The sequence below is a fragment of the Ruditapes philippinarum genome, unplaced genomic scaffold (assembly GCF_026571515.1).
Source record: "Ruditapes philippinarum isolate M1 unplaced genomic scaffold, ASM2657151v2 ctg3444_1_1_1_1, whole genome shotgun sequence".
Classification (NCBI taxonomy): domain Eukaryota; kingdom Metazoa; phylum Mollusca; class Bivalvia; order Venerida; family Veneridae; genus Ruditapes; species Ruditapes philippinarum.
In genome coordinates, this window is record NW_026859447.1 from 62,350 (window position 1) to 84,533 (window position 22,184).

A 22,184-nucleotide genomic window follows, 5' to 3' on the forward strand; every position below is an offset into this window, starting at 1 on the left:
TGAGAAAGACTGTTATATAAATTAAAAAGGCCCATTTATAACATGAATGATGAATACAATTTCTAATCTAAGTAAAAATGTTGCGTTCATTAATTCAGTATTTATTCAGTTTTTCTAGTATTTTAAAGTCACATATCAAGTTTATTAAAATCAATTTTGGTTATGACATGATTAGAGATTTTTAGTAGATAAATTTATTAGTACCATGAATTCGATGTAACATAAAATTAATTTTTCTACAATAACAAATGAATAAAGAAAAGGGTAATATTCGGCTGTTTTTGTATTATAGTTCGGCAATGTAATATCCAAAAAAATATATTATCAATTTGTATGCATTGTATCATGAATCGTATAACACGGATATTATAACACTAGGGAGTGTGAAGAAAAAGAGAGTAATGCTCAGCAAAAGAGAATTGCTAATTGTTAGTAAATCCAGATTATAGTATTAAATGTGTATTATAACAAAAGAGATGTAATATTTTTAAATGGTGTATTGTAAACTAAGCCAGACTTTGGTTGCGTATATAAGAAAGAGTTTCGGTTGAATGAATGGATGAATGAATGATGAATGAATGAATGAATGAAGGGAAGAAGGAAAGGAAAGGAAGAGAAAGGAAGGAGGAAACAATGAAGGAATGAATGAACGAACGAACGACGAATAAATATATGAATGAATGAACCTTATAAATTAAAAGTTTTATATGTATATTAATATTCTCAAATTAATGAAAAAGATTATAATTAGGTAAACGTGACAATATTGAACAGAAATGCAAAATAAAACGGAATAAACACAATAAAAAATGTTTGCTTTTGATTTTATTAACGAAGTAAAACACGTTAATTCATATTGTGTTTTACATAATTTAGACGATACTGTTGCATCGGTTTATGACTATGATACACTTGTTTTGTCAAACTTTGCAACGAAAATTGTTTTTTTGTCATTTTAGCAACTATTAAGCGATGATTTTGCACATTAAACCTCATGATACATTTCCTAGCAGTGTGAAGTGGGCGTGCTGACAGTGTAGCAGGTTAGCAGTGTGAACTGGGCGGGCTGGCGGGCCAGCGGAATAAACGCTAAAACTTAACTGATTTAACATGAAAACGTTATGATACATTACCTGGCAGTGTGAAGTGGATGGGCTTATTGTGTATTGCTTAGTGTGGCACGAGTGAACATCACGGGGTGTTTATGAATATTTCAACAATTTCACAACCTGTGTGATTCACACATACATGTGTTTATCCTGAGCTGAAGACTGACCAAGTTATGTAAAACAAGAACTATCACGGTAAGTTGACAATGCCCCTGAAGTGGTGCTTTGTCCCTTGATTTATGGACCAGATAGCTTATTTGTTTTTGGACAATTAGATTTTCAATGTGAAGGTAATTCAAGCTCAAGGTGAAATAAATATAGGTCAGTTGGAAGGTCTTGTCCAAAGGGGCATTGTGTCCAAGTATGAATTAATTCCACTTACTTATAAAGAAGTTATGACCAATGTTAAAGTTTTTGGATGTTCTAGAAGGTCATTCACGATACAAGGTAAAAAAATACAGATCAGTTTGAAGGTCTTGCCTAAAGGGGTGTTGTTTCAAAATATGAGTAGAATCCGTATACTAATAAGGAAGTTATGACCAATTTTTAAGTTTTTGGACAATTTGACCTTCAAGGTGAAGGTCATTCAGGGGTCAAGGTCAACAGAATATAGGAAAGTTGAAAGGCCTTGTCCAAAGATGTGTTGTGCCTAAACATTATGCCAGGACATTATGGCAAATCATAAATGTTTTTGGACAATTTGAACTTCAAGGTAAAGGCCATTCAGGGGTCAAGGTAAAAAAATACAGGTCCGTAGGAAGGTGCTAAGGGATGTTGTGTTCAAATATAAATCAAATCCGTTTACTAATAATGAAGTTATGGCCAATGTTAAAGTTTTCGGACAGATTGACGGACTGACAGACGGACAGTTCAAAACTAATATGCCTCCCTTTGGGGTATGCACAACGTCTTGCAAAGAAATGCTGCTGTGCAAAAACGTTTAAATTGCTGTGGTAGATTGAAAATTATACTTTCACCTTCTGAATTACATATTAAAATCAGACAAGCACTGCGCTTGTCTTGCTCACAACGAGGTTATGGTGCTCACAACGAGGATTAAAGCAAAAAAGGGTATATCTTCGTTTCTATGAAGACTTTCAGATAATTATTTACGCTGAAGACTTGTTGGCATCTGTTTTAGGTTAGAATGCACAAAACGTCACCATAATCGACGTTTTCAATGTTAAATTAGGTCCAAAAAGAAGTTATCTCCAGTTTTCCATCTACCCCGAGTGACTGCGTCGCACGGTATTTTCATCAAATTGTCCACCAACAGGCAATATCTTTACATGTAAATACTCGGAAAACATACATCGCTAGCTAACTGCATTTCGATATTTTTACATAAATGTCTGTAATCTTCAAAAATTATGAAAAACTCGCCTTGTTTATCGTGTCACACGTCAAAGATGGGTGCTCACAACGAGGAACGGAAGTTGCTCAAAACATTTTTACCGATGGACATTTTTCACTCGTTGTGAGTTAAACGGGCGTGGTGAAGTGGGCGGGCTAACAGTGTAGCGGAATAGCAGTGTGAACTGGGCTGGCTGGCGGGTCAGCGGGATAATCTTTAATACTTAATTGAATCAACATTAAAACCTCATGATATATTTCCTAGCAGTGTGAAGTGGGAGGGCTCACAGTGTAGCGGGCTAGCAGTGTGAACTGAGCGGGCTGGCAGGCCAGCGGGCTAAACTTGCATACTTTATTGAATCGACATAAAAACGTTATGAAAGAATTCCTAGCAGTGTGAAGTGGGCGGGCTAACAGTGTAGCGGGCTAGCAGTTTGAACTGGGCGGGCTGGCGGGCCAGCGGGCTTAACTGTAAAACTTAACTGATTCAGCATGAAAACGTTATGATACATTTCCTAGCAGTTGTGAAGTGGGCGGGCTAACAGTTGTAGCGGGTTAGCATTGTGAACTGGAACGACTGGCGGTCCAGCGGGCTAAACTTTAATACTTAATTGAATAAACATTAAAACCTTATGATACATTTCCTAGCAGTGTAAGCTCGGCGAGCTAACAGTGTGTAGCGGGCCAGCGGTACAAATTCAGCGTGCCTAGCAGTCTAGTGGTCTAAATTCTATACTTCACAAGTACAAATGTTGCTGCAATGCAGCAATTGAGAAGCTCCGCGCAAAGAATGCGCTCATTACAGATACCTTACAAAATTATTCCTACGCACAGGTCATGTTTTATTCAGATTAAGTACTATTGTAGATTTTTTTCCGAATGTTTTTTGCATGATTATACTTATCTTATGCACTGTCCATAAGAGAGGGGCCAGATATTAAATATAAAAAAATGCTTTCGCTGATGCATACCTGGTAAGGAAAGTAATTCCATTGAATACAAACAAGACTTACAAAACTTGTAAATGCTATGTGACATGACTGTACTGTGTTCTGTTTGTGTCACTACTGTAGTCAGTAACATAAGATGATAAAATATCAAAGTCTGTTTTTTTTATTATTATAATTGTAACAAATATACAAATAGTAACAAAAGGGACTAATATTATAATATAGTATTATAACATGCGTTTTTTTAATGTCAGGTTAAAAAAATGGTTTCTTTCAATACTGAAAGTAGAACACACTCTGGAATGAAAAAATGGGATGAATTTCAAAAAGACCAAATTCAGGATTTTTTTTTGCTTCTTATACACGCGTTACATGGTGATACAGTATTCATCAATATAATAGAAGACTGTTACCTGAATTTTAGGCAGGTATGAGGAAATTCACTAACATCATGTTCGTGCGAGTCAAATATATAAAAGCTATTTGACAATGGTGATAAAACTATTGTTAATTGATTTATTGAGATCAATATACTGTTTTAACTAATTGCTTTAAAACCATTCATAAACAAGGGTGCCATAGTCACAAAATACGCCCGTTTACGAAAGCTTTAGATGGAGATGGGGGCATTATGGATAAGTGTTATCTAGCAAGCAAGTTTTTATTCTTGGCACTGTGTTGTTAAATGAACCTTAAAACAAATCAGTAGGGAAGATATGCACAGGATGTGTGACCTTGACCTTGGTCGCAGGGACCTGAATTTTATGCACGGCACTCAGCCTCACAATGATGAACATTTGTGCCAAATTATATTGAAATCCCTCTATGCATGTAGAAGTTTTGCTCCAGACAAGCGTTTTTCTATGAGCTCTAACTGTGACCTTCACCTTTGACCTAGAGACTTGGTTCATGTGCAGGGCACTACGTCTCATGGTGGTGAACAATTCTATAAAGTAACATTAAAATTCCTCCATGCATGTAGAAAATATGCTCCGGACAACATCTGGATATTTAATCATCTCCAGTGACCTTGACCTTGCAAATATTAACCTAAATTAAATGTGTCACACCTGTAGTCATAATAGTTACCATTTGTGCTACAATCCATCAATAAATGATGACTAAATGGTCCCTATACACATCTTCAAATTTTTATCTGAACTTTGACCTCTATGTGTAACCTTGACTTTGGTCGCAGGGATCTGAATTTTGCGTGGGACACTCAGCCTCACAATGGTGAACATTTGTGCCAAGTTATATTGAAATCCCCCTATGAATGTAGAAGTTTTGCTCCGGACAAGCGTTTTTCAATGAGCTCTAAGTGTGACCTTGACCTTTGACCTGGAGACCTGGATCATGCATGGAGCAATACATATTATGGTGGTGAACATTTCCATAAAGTATTATAAAAATTCTTCCATACATGTAGGAGATATGCTCCAGACAAAATCTGGATATTTCACCATCTTTAGTGACCTTGACCTTGTATATATTGACCTAAAGTACATGTGTCACAGCCGTAGTCATGATAATGACCATTTGTGTTACAATCCCTCAATAAATGATGATTAAATCGTCCCTATACACATCTTCATATTTTTATCTAAACTTTGACCTCTATGTGTGACATTGACCTTGGCTGCAAAGACCTGAATTTTGTGCGCGACACTCCGCCTCACAATGGTGAACATTAGTGCCAAGTTATATTGAAATCCCTTTTTGCATGTGGAAGTTTTGCTCCGGACAAGCGTTTTTCAATGAGCTCTAAGTGTGACCTTGACCTTTGACCTAGAGACCTAGTTCATGTGCGGGACATGGCTTCTCATAATGGTGAACATTTCTATGAAATTTCATTAAAATCCCTCCATGCGTGTAGGAGATATGCTCCGGACAAAATCTGGATATTTCATCATCTTTAGTGACCTTGACCTTGTATATATTGACCTAAATTATATGTATCACAGCCATAGTCTTGATAATGACCATTTGTGTTACAATCCTTCAATAAATGATGACTAAATGGTCCATTTACACATCTTCATATTTTTATCTGAACTTTGACCTCTATGTGTGACATTGACCTTGGCCGCAAGAACCTGAATCTTGCGCGCGACACGCCGCCTCACAATGGTGAACATTTGTGCCAAGTAATATTGAAATCCCTCTATACATGTGGAAGTTTTGCTCCGGACAAGCATTTTTTAATGAGCTCTAAGTGTGACCTTGACCTTTGACCTAGAGAACTGGTTCATGTGCGCGACACTGCTCCTCATAGTGGTGAACATTTCTATGAAGTTTCATTAAAATCCCTCCATACATGTAGGAGATATGCTGCGGACAAAATTGGACGCCGCCCGCCCGCCCGACCATCCGCCCACCAGGGGCGTTCCCATAATACGTCCCGTTTTTCAAACGGGCGTATAAAACATTACACTTCATGCTCAAACTGCAGATCAAAGATTCTGTTATCAATGATGCTATCTATCTATAGCCTATGCTTAATGAGGGTCCACCCGCTCGTAAGGCAACAAAATGCAGCTTTCGGTGTCGAATACGGACCCCGGACATGTCACCAGTCATACCCTTAAAGAGTTAATTTTGAAGCACAAAATGGTATGCAATACCAATGGCGCCAATAAAATGTAACCTTATATACTAAAGTTTAATTATTTCAAAACAATCAATATATCAACATGTTATTATTAAACATTTAATTTCATAAATATAAATTAAGAGTAATTATCAAAAAGCAAAATTATTAAAGTCTTATGTCTGAAATCTTCATTATATTGACAAATTCAATCACAAATAGTATACTTGATATGCTGAGTGTAAATGTAATTCAAAATGTAACAAATTATAATTACATGTACTTCTAAAAGATTGAAATAACAAATTTATTACCTAAGTGTCAAAAATCAGAACATTTATAGCTATTTATAGCTTTCGAATTCATGTACTGCAGAACTGCTTTCCGGTTCTCATTCAGTAATATGACATGCTGCGAATCACCGCCGATTCCACGTAAAATACCCATATAGTGAGGAAACTCTAATGGTACATCTGTCGGTATCGGTATGCCGTCGCTTTGTGGTTTTTCACAATTTGACATTCGTAATTAGATTTGTGAAGATAGTGCAGGAAGTACAGAAGATGGCCCATTTCAGAAGCATACCTGGATCTTTTATGTGCCCGGTGTAAAGCACCGATACCCGGGACCTCGGTTTAAAGTCCCATCCGAAAGACTGTTGGTAATGTTAGGGAGGATCGAACTCAAGACCCCTGGATTATATATATGTATTAACACCAGACCACAGATCCGCTCCTAAATAAATCGCTAGATTCCTAGTCCTTATATTATTGGACAAGCTTCTGTCATTGTACGAAATATGCAGCTATGTATGTACCTCTGGTGCATCTTCTGCTTCACTACACGAGGTTCTACATTTGATTGCCCTACTAAAATCTTATGTTGCAGTGTTTTTTTTCTGTTTCAGTTAAGATTGTCGTTTTTTTCTGTATATAATACATCATTTAAATATCAATACTGATTTTCAAACATTTAGTGTACATAATTATTTGTGACAATTCTCAAGGATCGTGTATACCATATGAAACAAGCATTGTTAGCCCGCCAAGTTCATACTGCTAGCAAATGCTTCATAACGTTTTAGTGTTAAAGTAATTAAGTATAGAATTTAGACAACTACGCTGCTAGTATGCTGAATTTGTACCGCTAGCCCGCTACACTGTTAGCTCGCCGAGCTTACACTGCTACGAAATGTATCATAAGGTTTTAATGTTTATTCAATTAAGTATTAACGTTTATCCCGCTGGACCGCCAGCCCACCCAGTTCACAGTGCTAGCCCGCTACACTGTTAGCCCGCCCACTTCACACTGCTAGGAAATGTATCATAACGTTTTAATGTTGAATCAGTTAAGTTTCACAGTTAAGCCCGCTGGCCCGCCAGCCCGCCACGTTCACACTGCTAGCCCGCGACACTGTCAGCCCGCCAACTTCACACTGCTAGGAAATGTATCATGATTTTTAACGTGGATTCAATTAAGTATTAAAGTTTATCCCGCTGGCCCGCCAGACCGCTCAGTTCACACTGCTTTCCCACTACACTGTGAGCCCGCCCACTTCACACTGCTAGGAAATGTATCATGAAGTTTTAATGTTGATTCAATTAAGTAATAAAGTTTAGCCCGCTGGCCCACCAGCCCGCCCAGTTCACACTGCTAGCCCGGTTCACTGTAAGCCCGCCACCTCCACACTGCACGGTAACGAATCATCAGTTTTAATGTTGATTCAATTAAATATTATAGTTTAGCCCGCTGGCCCGCCATCCCGCCCAGTTCACACTGCTAGCCCGCTACACTGTCAGCCCGACCACTTCACACTGTTAGGAACGTATCACGAGATTTAAATGTGGATTCAATTAAGTATGAAAGTTTGGCCAGCTGGCCGGCCAGCCCGCCTAGTTCACAGTGCTAGTCCGCTACACTGTTAGCCCACCCACTTCACACTGCTAGGAAATGTATCATCACGTTTTCATGTTGATTCAATTAAGTATTAAAGTTAAGCCCGCTGGCCCATCAACCCGCTCAGTTCACACTGCTAGCCCGCTACACTGTTAGCCCGCCCACTTCACACTGCTAGGAAATGTTTCAAAACGTTTTAATATGGATTCAATTAAGTATTAAAGTTTAACCCGCTGGCCCGCCATCCCGCTCAGTTCACACTGCTAGCCCGCTACACTGTTATTCCGCTCTCTTCACACTGCTAGGAAATGTTTCATTACGTTTTCATGTTAATTCTATTAGCCCGCCAATTTCACACTGCTAGGATATGTTTCAAAACGTTTTTATATGGATTAAATTAAGTATTAAAGTTTAAACCCCTGGCCCGCGAAACCGCTCAGTTTACATTGCTAGCCCGCTACACTCTCAGCCAGCCAACTTCACACTGCTAGGAAATGTATAATGATGTTTTAATGTGGATTCAATTAAGTATTAAAGTTTAGCCCGCTGGCCCGCCAGCCCGCCCATTTCACACTGCTATCCCGCTACACTGTTAGCCCTCCCACTTCACACTGCTAGCCCGGTACACTGTTAGCCCGCACACTTCACACTGCTAGCCCGGTACACTGTTAGCCCGCACACTTCACACTGCTAGGAAATGTTTCATAACGTTTTCATGTTGATTCAATTAAGTATTAAAGTTTAGCCCGCTGGCCATCTAGCCCGCCCGTTTCACACTGCTAGCTCGCTACACTGTTAGCCCGCCCACTTCACATCGCTAGGAAATATATCATGAGGTTTTCATGTTGATTCAATTAAGTATTAAAGATTAGCCCGCTGGTCCGCCATCCCGCTCAGTTCACAGTGCTAGCCCGCTACACTGTTAGCCCGACCACTTCACATTGCCAGGATATGTATCATAACGTTTTCGTGTTGAATCAGTTAAGTTTTAGAGTAAATCCCGCTGGCCAATCAGCCTGCCAAGTTCACACTGTTAGCCCGCCCACTTCACAATGCTAGGAAATGTTTCATAACGTTTTCATGTTGATTCAATTAAGTATTAAAGTTTAGCCTGCTGGCCCGCCAGCCCGCTCAGTTCACACTGCTAGCCCGCTACACTGTTAGCCCGCCCACTTCACACTGCTAGGAAATGTATCATGAGGTTTTAATGTTGATTCAATTAAGTATTAAAGTTTAGCCCGCTGGCCCGCCAGCCCGCCCAGTTCACACTGCTAGCCCGCTACACTGTTAGCCCGCCCACTTCACACTGCCAGGTAATGTATCATAACGTTTTCATGTTCAATCAATTAAGTTTTAGAGTTTAGCCCGCTGGCCCGCCAGCCCGCCCAGTTCACACTGCTAGCCCGCTACACTGTTAGCCCGCCCACTTCACACTGCCAGGTAATGTATCATAACGTTTTCATGTTCAATCAGTTAAGTTTTACAGTTAAACCCGCCATCCGCTAGCCCGCCCAGTTCACACTGCTAATCCGCTACACTGTCAGCCCGCCCACTTCACACTGCTAGGAAATATATCATGATTTGTTAATGTGGATTAAATTATGTACAAAAGTTTAGCCCGATGGCCCGCCAGCCCGTTCAGTTCACGCTGCTATCCCGCTACACTGTTAGCCGGCCATTTCACACTATCATAACGTTTTCATGTTAAATCAGTTAACTTTTAGAGTTTTATCCCGCTAGCCCGCCAGCCCGCAAAGTTCACACTGCTAGACCGCTAGACTGCTAGCCCGCCCAGTTCACACTGTTATCCCGTTAGACTGCTATCCCGCCCAGTTCACACTGTTAGCCCGCTAGACTGTTAGCCCGCCCAGTTCACACTGTTCACCCGCTAGACTGCTAGCCCGTTACCCCGCGTACTTCACGGCCATTTTATTGATTACTTTTATGTACATTATATACACCATTGGGAATAATAAAAGATTAACCAAACTAAAATATTATATTGCTTGCAAAATTATGCATGCTTATGTTTTGTTTTCGCTATCACAGGGAGACTATAGTACTGACCGTACTGAACAGGGGAAGAGACTATTTCAAAAAGTTGTAAACTCCCCGCAACGGTTACTTCCCCTGCTCAGTAGATTAAAAGTTCGGGGCAGATGCTCAGCCTTGAAACGCATGTAAAAATATGTTTATGACGATTGTGAGAGATTTTGTTTCTTCAAAGCGTTTCTCTACTACAAACAGACGTGTCACCAAATTCATAACTGACCCTTTTTATCAACATGTAACAACTGTTCAGTTCTAAAGACTTCTTGATTAAAATTCAATGTTGAATTATTGACAGGGTGAATTCTCAAGGATTAAATGTGAGTAAGGGTAGAAATTCAACGTTGAAACTAGGGATAAAAGATAATGTTTCACCGGCTTGATTGTTTAGGTCAAGGTCATTGTTAAATGCAGACCACACCCATACCTTTTTGAAACGCAAAATCACAAATTGAAAAGGATACTGATAGTGATGTGTTTGCGTCTTCTTAACCGTATTTTATTTTTTGTGATATTAGTTGTGCCTTCGGGTATCAATTCTTTTTGCGCATGCGTTTTAATGGCGGTGTAATTTTTCTTCTCAGTAAATCGGATAATAAAAAATTAATTTAACAGTAAAAACGGATATCTTTTAATTAACAATTTGAACTAGTGGTGGATTACAATGTGTGAAATAAGTTGGTGCTATTTAGTTTTTGTCTGATGGGCAGAAAACGCAAAGACATCACTCCGAACGAAACGGACACTGGCGGTAAGAGACAAACAAAGAACAAGATGACGACAAACAACCCTAAACAGCACATCGATTTACCCGTGCAGCCGGGACAAACTTCGCCAAGCAATCATGGTAATCAGTCATTCTCTTTACCCCCAATATACCTGTATACGCCATCATACATGAAATTGAACTCTGGTTCGCCTGTGCATTTACAACAAAACATTCCATATACACAAACAAGTCAACATAATGACATTCTTCAATGTATTCTGGAAAGGCTTGACAAAGTTGATCAAAAGTTAAACCAGTTAAAAAATATCATTCAAAGTTCAATAACGGACCTTACATCACGACTGAATAGCATGGAGTCGAAAAATTAACGGTATTGAAAAAAGCCAAAAATTCATGAGTGACCAATACGACACACTTTCTGTCTGCACCAATGTTAATAAGAAGAATATTGAACATTTACAGTGTGAAGTTAAATCTTTGAAAAAAAACAAAATTCTGGCATAAACAATGAAAAATAGTAGCTTGAAGGAGTCAGTTATAGATCTTAAATGTCGCTCCATGCGTGACAATCTCTTGTTTTTTGGCATTCCGGAGGGCAGCTCGCAGATAAAAGCATTATCGTCTACTGGTGTGATTAACGAGTCAAATATCGAAGATCCTCGCCGGGACAGTAACATCGAATATCCCAAAAACACATCAAGGGCCGCAAAAACCTGCATGGATTGGTCGAGGCAATTCAAGTGCTTATGACGCAGGCACTACCGATGCGTCGATGACGTCACACTTGACCAGTTCGGCAGTATCCAGTACTGAGAATTGTGTGTATAAGATTTTTTGATTTCTGCGAAAAAGTATTACATATATCAGGAGCAAGTAGCAGAATTGAAATTGATAGAGCCCATAGAATTGGCAGCTTTGTCAAAGGGAAAATTCGACCTGTGGTTGTAAAATTTAAAAATACAGATTCAAAAATGCTTGTAAAAAATGCCTTGAAAAACATTAATTTAAAACAAAGTGATTATAAAACGTGTCAGAACAGTTTCCCCCAGAGGTCAAAGAAAGAAAAAAACAGTTAATTCCGGAACTTATTAAAGCGAGAAATCAAGGTAGAAAAGCGGTATTGGTGCGAGACAAACTATTTATCGATAACCAGTTATTTAACCCGACAGTTATGCACGGAACGTGTCTAGTGACTAGGATTTTTGCGAGAAAAGTATGACCTCTCAATTATTTCATGGAACGTTGAGGGCCTTAAAAATTGTATTAAGGACGATGATTTTCTTAATTTTGTTTGTTAACTTTGACATTATTTTTCTATGCGAAACTTGGCAAAAAGATAATGAGATATACCAAATAGATGAATTTGAATGTGTGACAGTACCAAGGCCTGAAAGTTTGAAGTCAAAAAGGGGTCATGGAGGAATTTGTCTTTTTTACCAAAAAACAATTTAAAGAGGGGTATCTCAGTGATAGAAACAGATACTAGTGGAGTTATGTGGATTAAACTATGTAAAAATGTTCTTTAAATTACAGACTGATATTTATTTATGCTGCTTGTACATACCACCTAGTAATTCCATATATTATACTTTACATGGAGAGGGTTTTTTTGAAGTCTTAGAAAAAGGTATTCGTAAATACTCTCAAATAGGTCAATTAGCCGTAATAGGTGATTTAAACTCTAGATGTGGTAGTAAATTAGACTACGTTCAAAGTAGTTCATATTTTGATAAATTTATTTCAACTATTGAACACAGTGATGATTGTGATAACAATCCTAACATTCCCCATAGATTTTCTATGGATACAGTTATCAATACACACGGGAACAGATTATTAGAATTATGTCAAAGTAGCAATATATGTATTTATAAATGGTAGGGTCGGTGACGATGCCGGTATTGGTAGTTACACGAACCTTTCACCGAACGGCAATAGCCTGATTGATTATGCATTATGCTCGCACGAGTTGTTCCCCCTTGTTTTCAAAACTTTATAGTTCACGATTTATACTCTATATCGACACATTGTCCTATTGAAATAGATATAACTGTAAATCTTTTGTACAAATTTATGTTCTTGTAATAAATAGTTGTTTTTATAATAAAATCGTATGGGATGAAAATAAAACTGATTGTTATAGATCTGCTATTTTATCAGAATTATGTAATATAGATAATATTGTAAGCAATATTGTATCGCAGGAAATCGGTGTTAATGATGGTGTATTTCAAATATCAAATATTCTTTACGACAAAGCATTTTAATATTTTTGGTAAGAAGTGTTCAATTGAAACAAATAAGAAACATGAAAATAAAAGAAAATATAAAAATCCTGGTTTAACAATGACTGCGAGGTGGCACGGCGGGAGTTTAGAATAGCTAATCGATATTATAGGAAAAACAAATCTTCTGAAAACACAATGTTATTAAAAACTAAACGCAATTGTTTATAAAATTTCAAAAAAGAAAGCACGTGCAAAATACAATATAAATCAAAATCAAAATCTACAATATTTAGCAAAACATCAAACCAAAAAAATTTTGAAAAGAAATACGTAAAATAAAAAATAAAAAATCAACAGCGAGTGACATTAGCAAAGAGGAATTTTTTGAACATTTTAAAACCCTTTTTTCAGTAGACAATGTATTTAGCAATGATGAAAACAGAGAATAATTTGGCTGAGGCTTGTTTAGAAGAAAATGTTATTTTACAATTAGATTAAGAGTTTACTATCTCAGAAACTGAAAAAGCAATTTCATCATTAAAGTGCGGGAAAAGCGGAGGTGTTGATAATTTAATAAGTGAGTGTAAAGATATAATTACACCAACCCTTTGTAAATTGTTCAATTATATGTATATTCAATTGTGTTTATCCGGAAACCTGGACAAAAGGAATTATTGTTCCCGTGCCTAAAAAGGGAAACTCTAGTTATGTAAATAATTATAGAGGCATTACTTTAACTAGTGTTTTTTTCAAAAAATATTTTCAATTATGTTAGATTCTCGCCTACGAGGGTGGGCAGAAAGTAATAATTTGCTGTCCGACTATCAATTTGGTTTTCGTAAAGATAAAAGCACTATAGACTGTATTTTTTGCTCTTAACTCAATTATAAATAAAGTAATAAAAAATGAAAATAAAACATTATTATTGTGCATTTATTGATTTTCGTAAAGCTTTTGATGTTGTTTATAGGAATGGTATATGGTTAAAACTAATAAAACACGGAGCGTCTTCTAGAATTGTAAATATGTTAAAAGTCATGTATGAAAATGTTAAAACATTTGTAAGAGTAAATGGCTCCTTAAGTGAATTTTTCGATTGTAACACAGGCGTTAAACAAGGAGAACCATTATCTCCTCTGTTGTTTATATTTTTTATTAATGATATGTATGACTTTTTATACGATGACAATATAGATTTTTTCTCTATTGAAGATTTAAAATTATTTCTTTTATTGTTTGCTGATGATACTGTGTTGTTCTCATATACAAAAGAAGGATTACAAATATTATTAGACAAACTACATTTATATTGTCAAAACTGGGGAATAACTGTTAACCCCGACAAGTCAGTTGTAATGATATGTAAAAAGGGCAATAGGCCTTCAAATGATGTTTTTCTTTACGATAATAAAATTCTTAATATTGTTAAAAACTTTGTATACTTGGGTGTAACAATTTCCTCAAACGGTAGCTTTAATCAAGCACAAACATGTTTATCTGAGCAAGCCTTCAAGGCTCTATATGCACTCAACTCGCTTTTTTGATAACTTGTCATTGAATGTTTCTGAAAAAATTAAACTGTTTGATTCTATGATAATGCCTATTCTTAACTATGGGTCTGAAATATGGGGCTTTCATAATTCACCAGATATTGAGCGAGTTCATAAAAAAGTTTATGAACCAAGTTTTAGGTGTTAGACAACAAACATGTAATGCTACCGTATATTGGTGAATTAGGTAGAGTTCCCCTTCTTGTTTTTACGTAAGATTAGTATTGTAAAGTTTTGGTTTAGAACTGCTAAGAATCCAGATTCATTTTTGTATAAACTTATGATGATGACAGATAATAACAATCAGTTTGTTAATAAATGGACCAATGATGTAAAATGTCTCCTCCAAGACTTAGGCTTTTCTTACTTATTTGATAACCCACATTCTATTTTTCTTAAGTCTATTATCCAACTTATATATGATCAATATTATCAACAATGGTTTTCTGAAATTAATAATTCTAGCAAACTTGATACGTATAGTTTAATTAAAAGCACGTTTGGAAAAGAGAAGTATCTTGATTGTATTATAAATGATAAATATAGAATAGCCCTTTCACGTTTTAGATGTTCTGCTCATAAATTAATGATTGAAGAAGGAAGATTTAGAAATATTGAAAGAAATCAACGATTTTTTTAAAATGCAATATGAATGTAGTGGAAACGGAATATCATTTTTTACTTGCTTGTCCGTATTACATTGATCTACGAAGAGAATATTTACCTAAATACTACTGCTCTTGGCCAAATGTACACAAATTTAAAATGTTAATGAATAACTCACAACAGAATGTTATAAAGAAATTATCTCAATTTATTTACTATGCAACGTTAGCTAGAGAAACAACTGGTAGCTAATTCCAACTAATTTCAAACATAAATTATTATAGTCTTAATATTTATTTCATGACTGTGATATTATATATGTAATATTACTTTTCTCGTATTTAGATGTTTCATGGATTTGTTAATATGTTTATATGTATGCATACACGCCATTATTGTTTATGGCTATAGACATTATGTTTGTGCCTTAATAAAATCTTGAATCTTGAATCATGGCTGTTTATTCATTTCGATACTAGTTGGCCAGTTTTATTGACATATTGTATAAAATTATTGAATAACTAATGTCACTTCAATACAATTTCAATATATTGTCGAATGGTTCTCCTATATTTGTGCTCGTAGTCGTACTACTTTCTGCTATACTGCTGCAGCGAGTACACCATTTCATAGAACAACGCATATTCGGGGTTGGCTAAAAATGAAACGTCATTAAATTATACTGATGATGATAAATTAAATGTTGTGGAAAAGAATCTTCAGTAAGTAAGCTAGGTTGAACGACAGACAGCGAACATTCGACAACATGCTGTCAGAAAAGCTCACCGGTGTATGTGCTTAGATGAACTTAAAACAATTGACTTACCACCTCTGTGTTTGATATACTCTTGACTTAACACTGCGGTTTTCTTAAGCCGACTCTCTATCTCTGTTGTGTCCTGTTCATTCTCTGCACAAGTCAATAGGTCTAATAGTTCAGTCTGCCAAGTCTTTTTAAGCCGCTCTTTAAAGTCACTGTAACCTTTAACACCTTTGGATATTACTTTTCTCAAAATCATTTCATTTTTATCTGTAATGTCCTTACCCTACAATATTGAACATTGCATCTTCATAATAATTAACAATTTATATTCATTCTGTAAGGTAATTTAATGTCTATTACATTTCTATATTTATTTCAATAAGTTTTTAAAGGTTAACGCTTCGGTTAGAAGGGTTCAAGCATAGAGTAAATAAAAGACAACACAAAAATATAGCTAGTAATTCCGAAACTGACTGGGATGTAATGTACTTGTTTAATGTACATGTAATTTTGTTGTGATTAATGCTTCCGAGGGATTACTTTGTTTCCAGAGTTTTATACTGCACATCAGCAGGTGTCAAGTGCTGTGTGGCAACTGTAAAAAGTTGCCTGTACTTCACTTCAGTGTTGTTACATTTTTCTGGTCTTCGGGGTCATTGATGCCAGCACTATTTAGTGTTGAGAATTGAGTACCGCTCAAGCCGTTGCTAGGGGGCGTAAGGGATATTCATTATCCCTCATGTACAGACTCAATCAAACCGAGTCTGCGATTTTCATGTAATTTTGTTGTGATTAATGCTTCCGAGGGATCATTTTGTTTCCAGATTTTTGTATTGATGAAAAAATGTTATAAATAGATAAAGCTTTTTAATTTCAAGCATGGACTGCGATCCTATCTCTTCTTCAAATGTATATAACATAATACCGACAAGCAGTTTTACTTTTAATATGATCTAAACTTAATAACAATGTATATTTACAGCATACCTTGCTATTCCTTCTGTCTGTGATCGTGAGTAATTCAAAGCCTGTGTCACAATCAATTAAAGGATCAGGATGCATATATTTCTTGAGGGCAACAAAGTTTCTTATGATGACTTTACTTATATCCATCACAATATCAGCAGACTCTGCCATTTTCAGTCCTTCCTAAAATCAAATAATAGGATATCTTATAGGCTAAAATATAATACTATCCGAACACTAAATAAGATGCATCCATTAAAGCATCTCTATAATGTTGCAAATAAAGTTATGGATACAGGACACTAAGGAATCGTTTTATATTTACTGTACTTATTTCTGATAATATTGTAAAATAAAGATGAAAAAACATAAGTTTTTAAAGAATGCCGAAAACGAAAAAAATGTTAATGTCGCACGCTAATTTGGACTAAGGCTGTTCATGGATGATACAAAAAATTGCAAGCAACCATCCACACCCACTAGCACCTGCTATAAAAGAGTTCTACATGGAAAAAGTATGAAGAGTTAACAAACATCCGTAGATGTGTTCATACGGCGTTAACCATAGAACCATCAATTTGTCACGTTCGTGCCATTTCATTTAAAGCGGCGTGTAATCCCCAAAAGTATTCGGTGCCCTAAACGAGAAAACAATTAGTGGTATTAAATGCTTCCACTATCAGGAGTTTGTTTATTATGTTTTACGCACTATCTTTAAGTTTCGACAATTTTGTTTTTTTTTTCGTATAATTGCCTGGATAACATTCCACTGATTCCTTCCATAATATTACATCTGAAGTTCTGATAATAATCCGAGGCACTCAAAAACAAAAAAATATGCAAATTCATTGAACTAATATACCCCGCCATATGATAGCAGTTGTTAAAATGAATTTGGTATATCTGTTTATAGAAGTTCAAACCGAATAAAATTAAAAATGTAAAAGCAAATCATTTTTAATAACAGAAAACATGTTGAAATATAACAAGAGACACACTAGGGCGGGGGCCACGCTCGACCTTATTAACCTTTTTCCTAAAGTAAACAAATAAAAGGAAAATTAAATAAAATAAATTTTGCTTTTCCTGGTTCCTTTTTTATATTTTTATAGGATTTTCTAGTCACAATTGTATGCATATATGCATAAATTTGCATAAAAATATTATTAAAATCCAAAATCAATGCTTATTGGTGTTTTCACCTAATCCAAGAAATCCTCCATGGGTATTCGAAGCTGTGTCTTCAATTAAAAGTGTTTTTAGTAAAACATAAAATATTTTAATTATCGAAATTGGATTAAAAAAAACATTAATTTAAATGGAATTATGTTACCTTAGATAGTAAAATGAGTTAAGCTACAGTGGGAAATATGCATTGCATATTTTATCTTATCTTATGCATTGCACTTCTACTAAGTGAGATGTATATCACGGTGCATATCCATATCGGTACCCTCTTTGCGAAATCTGCTCAAACGGTACCCTCTTCGAACATGCACAGGTCATTCTCTGCTAAAAACAAACCATCGATGGATAACAATCCAGTAAAATTTCATTGTAATAAGGAAAGGAGGTATGACACGTAGGAAAGATGTATACCACGGAACACTATAATGTTTAATTTATGTGCTGATTTGTCATGTGCCCGATTTTCATGTACTGCAACTTCACAATAAGCTACAAAAAATCGACATGTCTTGCCTCGCCCATCACCATGACATATCTTTCGGGCTGAAATGAACCTGTAGCTTGATGATATATACATCATACATATCTAATATATTCATATAATATCATCTTTGGACAAATGGCAGTATATTGTCAAAAATAAATGTAAAATTCATAAAAACAGCCTACTTTCGGTTTTGCAGCGGCACTGGCTACCTCTCTTCATTTGAATTTTTATATCACAGGTACCCTCTCATTTTTGAACACATAGGTACCCTCAAAGCACGACATACGCTTTTATTTGCGTTAATCGCTAAGTATATAATATTAACATAAAAGTATGAAATATTACATACATTCTTACTTAACGATTTCTTTTCCATTGAAAGGAAACTATCTCTGTCATCTCAAAAAAATTGAGGTTAGTCGGAAAGTAACAGCTTTTTAACTTTTGAAATTATGATCATTGTACGAGGATTGATCAAAATGTTATTGGCCCGATGTACTTCCAAAAGTCAAGAAACACAACTTATGGTCTTACTGTTCAATATAATCCCCTTCTACATAAATGCACTTTGCCAATCTGTGCTTCAACTTTTTAAACCCTTCAAAATAGAACTTTCTATTTTGATCCTCAAAGAACTCATTGACGCTTCCATGAGACCTTCATTGCTTCATGAAGCTTGGTTTTCAGTTTCGGAGTCAGAAGGGGCCAAATCCGAAGAAAATGGCGATTGGGGAAGAATTTCAAAGCCGCGGTCAGTTGCAGCAGCCATCGCAACTTGGGATGTGTGTGCCGTAGCATTGTCGTGCAGAAGCACACGCATTGAGTCAGTTTTCCCCTTCTTTTACGCGCGATTTCTGGACGCAGACGTCTCATTTCCTCTACATACCTTTTATGGTACGATCTTGCTCAAAAATAGTCAATCATGATTAAACCCTGACTATCCCAATTAATTGAAATCATCATTTTTCCTGCACCCTTATGAATTTCTTCGGAGGGGTAAGCCAGGGTGCTTCAACTGCATTATCTGTTTTTGGGATTCTGGATCGAAGTGATGGACCCTATTTCATCCTAAGTTACGATCCGGTAGATAAAATCAGCTTCATCCTCGTAGCGAGACAAAAGATAACTTGAAATGTCAAGTCTGGTCCGTTTCTTGCTGTCAGTCGACTGTCTGGAGACCTATATAGAGGAACATTTGACATGCCATAGACATCAGCCAGAATTGCCCCAACTGAACTAAAGGTAATACTCACTTCCCTAGCAAGGTCTCGCCTTCTGTCGCACATGACCAGATCGTGCACAGCTTCGGCAGTTTCATCGTTGGTGGCGTCTTTTGACCGCCAAGGACGCTCATCGTCTCCACTGCTCTCCCTGCCCCTCTTAAATTCAGCAGCCATTTTTTTTCACAGTACTATAGGAAGGGGACTCCATCCCAAGTGTATCCAAGAAGCCTTCGTGAATTTCCTTGGGGGAAATCCCTTTCTTACAGAGGTACTTAATGACGGCTCCGATGTCAACTTTCTCCATTTAGTCTAAATGACACACCTTTCTACTGATCAGATGTGTTTTATGTTACTTTATCTGTGTAAAACCGCGTTAATCTTCAATAAGATATCGGTACCGACGTATCGTGTGTAAATATCAGTGTAGTGATAGAAGTATATCGGACCGAGAACTTTTTGATCATACATCGTAATACTCATATTTATAACAGGATAGATTTACATGGTTACAATCATATATTGGTGTGTGATTTATTGAAATTTGGGATTTTAGTTCGTGTTATTTTTGGATGGTATGATCATTTCTCAAATAAACCCAGTTCCTTAATGAGAGATGTATAATTTTAGATTTGAGTTTTCCCAAGGATGAATTAGGAACTAATGATAATGTTTCAAAGGCTGAATCTTGGTGCATATGTCCTCAATGTGAGCTTTTGTGATGGCCCATTGTTCGTACTCCATCGTCCGGCCGTGCGTACGTGCATGCGTCAACGATTTCTTTAAACAACTTCTCCTCCTGAACCACTTGTCCAATTTGTTGAAACATTGCCGGGATGTTCCTTGCATGAAGCTCTACCAAAGTTCAATGAATTTAATTCCAGAGGCAAAAAGATTTTTTTACAAAAAACTCTTAAAAAATCTTCTTGTAAAAAACCGAAAGGACTAGAGCTAGATATTCGGCATGAAACATCTTCAAGTGGATGTCTACCATGTTTGTTCAAAAAAAAAATCCTAGGTTAAAATAGACCTCGCCGCATAGAGTCATTAATTTTCCTTTTATGTATATTTTAAAAACTATAAAAAAATCTTATTGTGACAATCTAAAAGCACTATAGATTAGATTTTTGGCATGAAACATTTTCTAGTGGATGTCCACCAAATTTCTTCAAATAAACGCCATAGGGTCATAATTGGCAAGGCCCAAGGGATCGTCGATTTTTCTTATATATACATGTATATAGTAAAAACTTTAAAAAAAATCTTCTTGTGAAAATCTAAAAGAGCTAGAACATAGATATTTGGCATAAAACATCTTCTAATGGATGTCTACCATGTTTGTTCAAGTGAAAGCACTAGGGTCAAAATTTACCCGGTCATTGATTGTCTTTATACATAATTATATAGTAAAAACTTAAAAAATCTTTTTGCGAAAGTCCAAAAAATATAGAGCTTAGATATTTGGCATGAAACAGGTTCTAGTGTATGTCTAACATGTTTGTTCAAATAAATCCCCTAGGGTCAAATTGGTACTGCCCCAGGGTCGAAGTCGACAGTTCAATTCGCAGTCAGGTCAAATGTTTGTTTACTTTCTTTTTTCTGTCATTGTTTTATTAGTTCATCTCTCACTTAATGACAGGCTTAACTGTTTAATAAAATGCCTGCCAGAGCAAGAATTAGAAAACAACAACATCTTAACAGTATCTAAACCACTGGTTCAATTTGAAATAATTTAACACAAATTTTCCTTGGTGACGGTATACAAAAAATTGTTCAGATTAAGCTGTCCCTTGTTTTCAAATTGTGCTTTCGGGGTGAAAAGGTGCTTAAATTTGACCTTTTGGCCTATTTCTCAGATGAGCTATCCATGGCCCTCTTATTTATCTTTATTTCAGGGTAAATTATTTGACTGTGGGGAATTGTCTCTTGCAGATTCGGATTTTAGTTTCGACAGCTGTCTGACAGGGTGTGATGGTATTTATGGTAACTGCTTTTCCATTTGGATTTTCCTGACTTCAATTGTATCAGAATCTTAGCATAACTTTTTTGGAGATGTTAACTGTCATTATTTTTCTTAAACTATGGTGTGCCGTTTTAAGAAAGAATTATTTATTGTGATACTCAAGCAGTTTTTATGTAATCAATATTGGTAAGACTTGACTTTATTTTTCCCAATGCTTATCTCAAACCAAGTTGGCAAGACTTTTTCTCAAGATTGTGATATGTTTATTACAGGTTTTGTTTTCAAATGAATATTGAATCTCTATTCTATCACCACTTCAGCGTTGTTTGTGCCGTGTGGAGGCTGTAAAAAGTCGCCCCGTACATTCAATCAGAGATGTTATATTTTCGATCCTTAAAGATCGTTCAGCACGACATTATTGTTGTGCTTGTGGTAATTAAGTTCTTTCTACTCGGCTATTTTCTTGTTGGGTGGTTCCAGTATTCCTCACTTAAATACTGTTTAATCACCCTTAGAATGTGTGGCCTGCTTTTTAA

General features: G+C 36.2%; 1 protein-coding gene across 1 annotated transcript in view; it reads right to left on the minus strand.

Moving 5' to 3' along the window:
- Positions 1-19,992, minus strand: part of LOC132756548 (uncharacterized) — a 30,359-nt gene extending 10,367 nt beyond the window's left edge. Inside the window, exons 1-3 of the mRNA XM_060747645.1 lie at positions 19,873-19,992; positions 16,812-16,973; positions 15,888-16,107 (exon numbers count right to left, since the gene is read on the minus strand). Coding sequence (XP_060603628.1) covers positions 15,888-16,107; positions 16,812-16,973; positions 19,873-19,992 — 502 coding nt within the window. The remainder of the gene's footprint in view (positions 1-15,887; positions 16,108-16,811; positions 16,974-19,872) is intronic.
- Between the last annotated feature and the right edge of the window lie 2,192 nt (positions 19,993-22,184).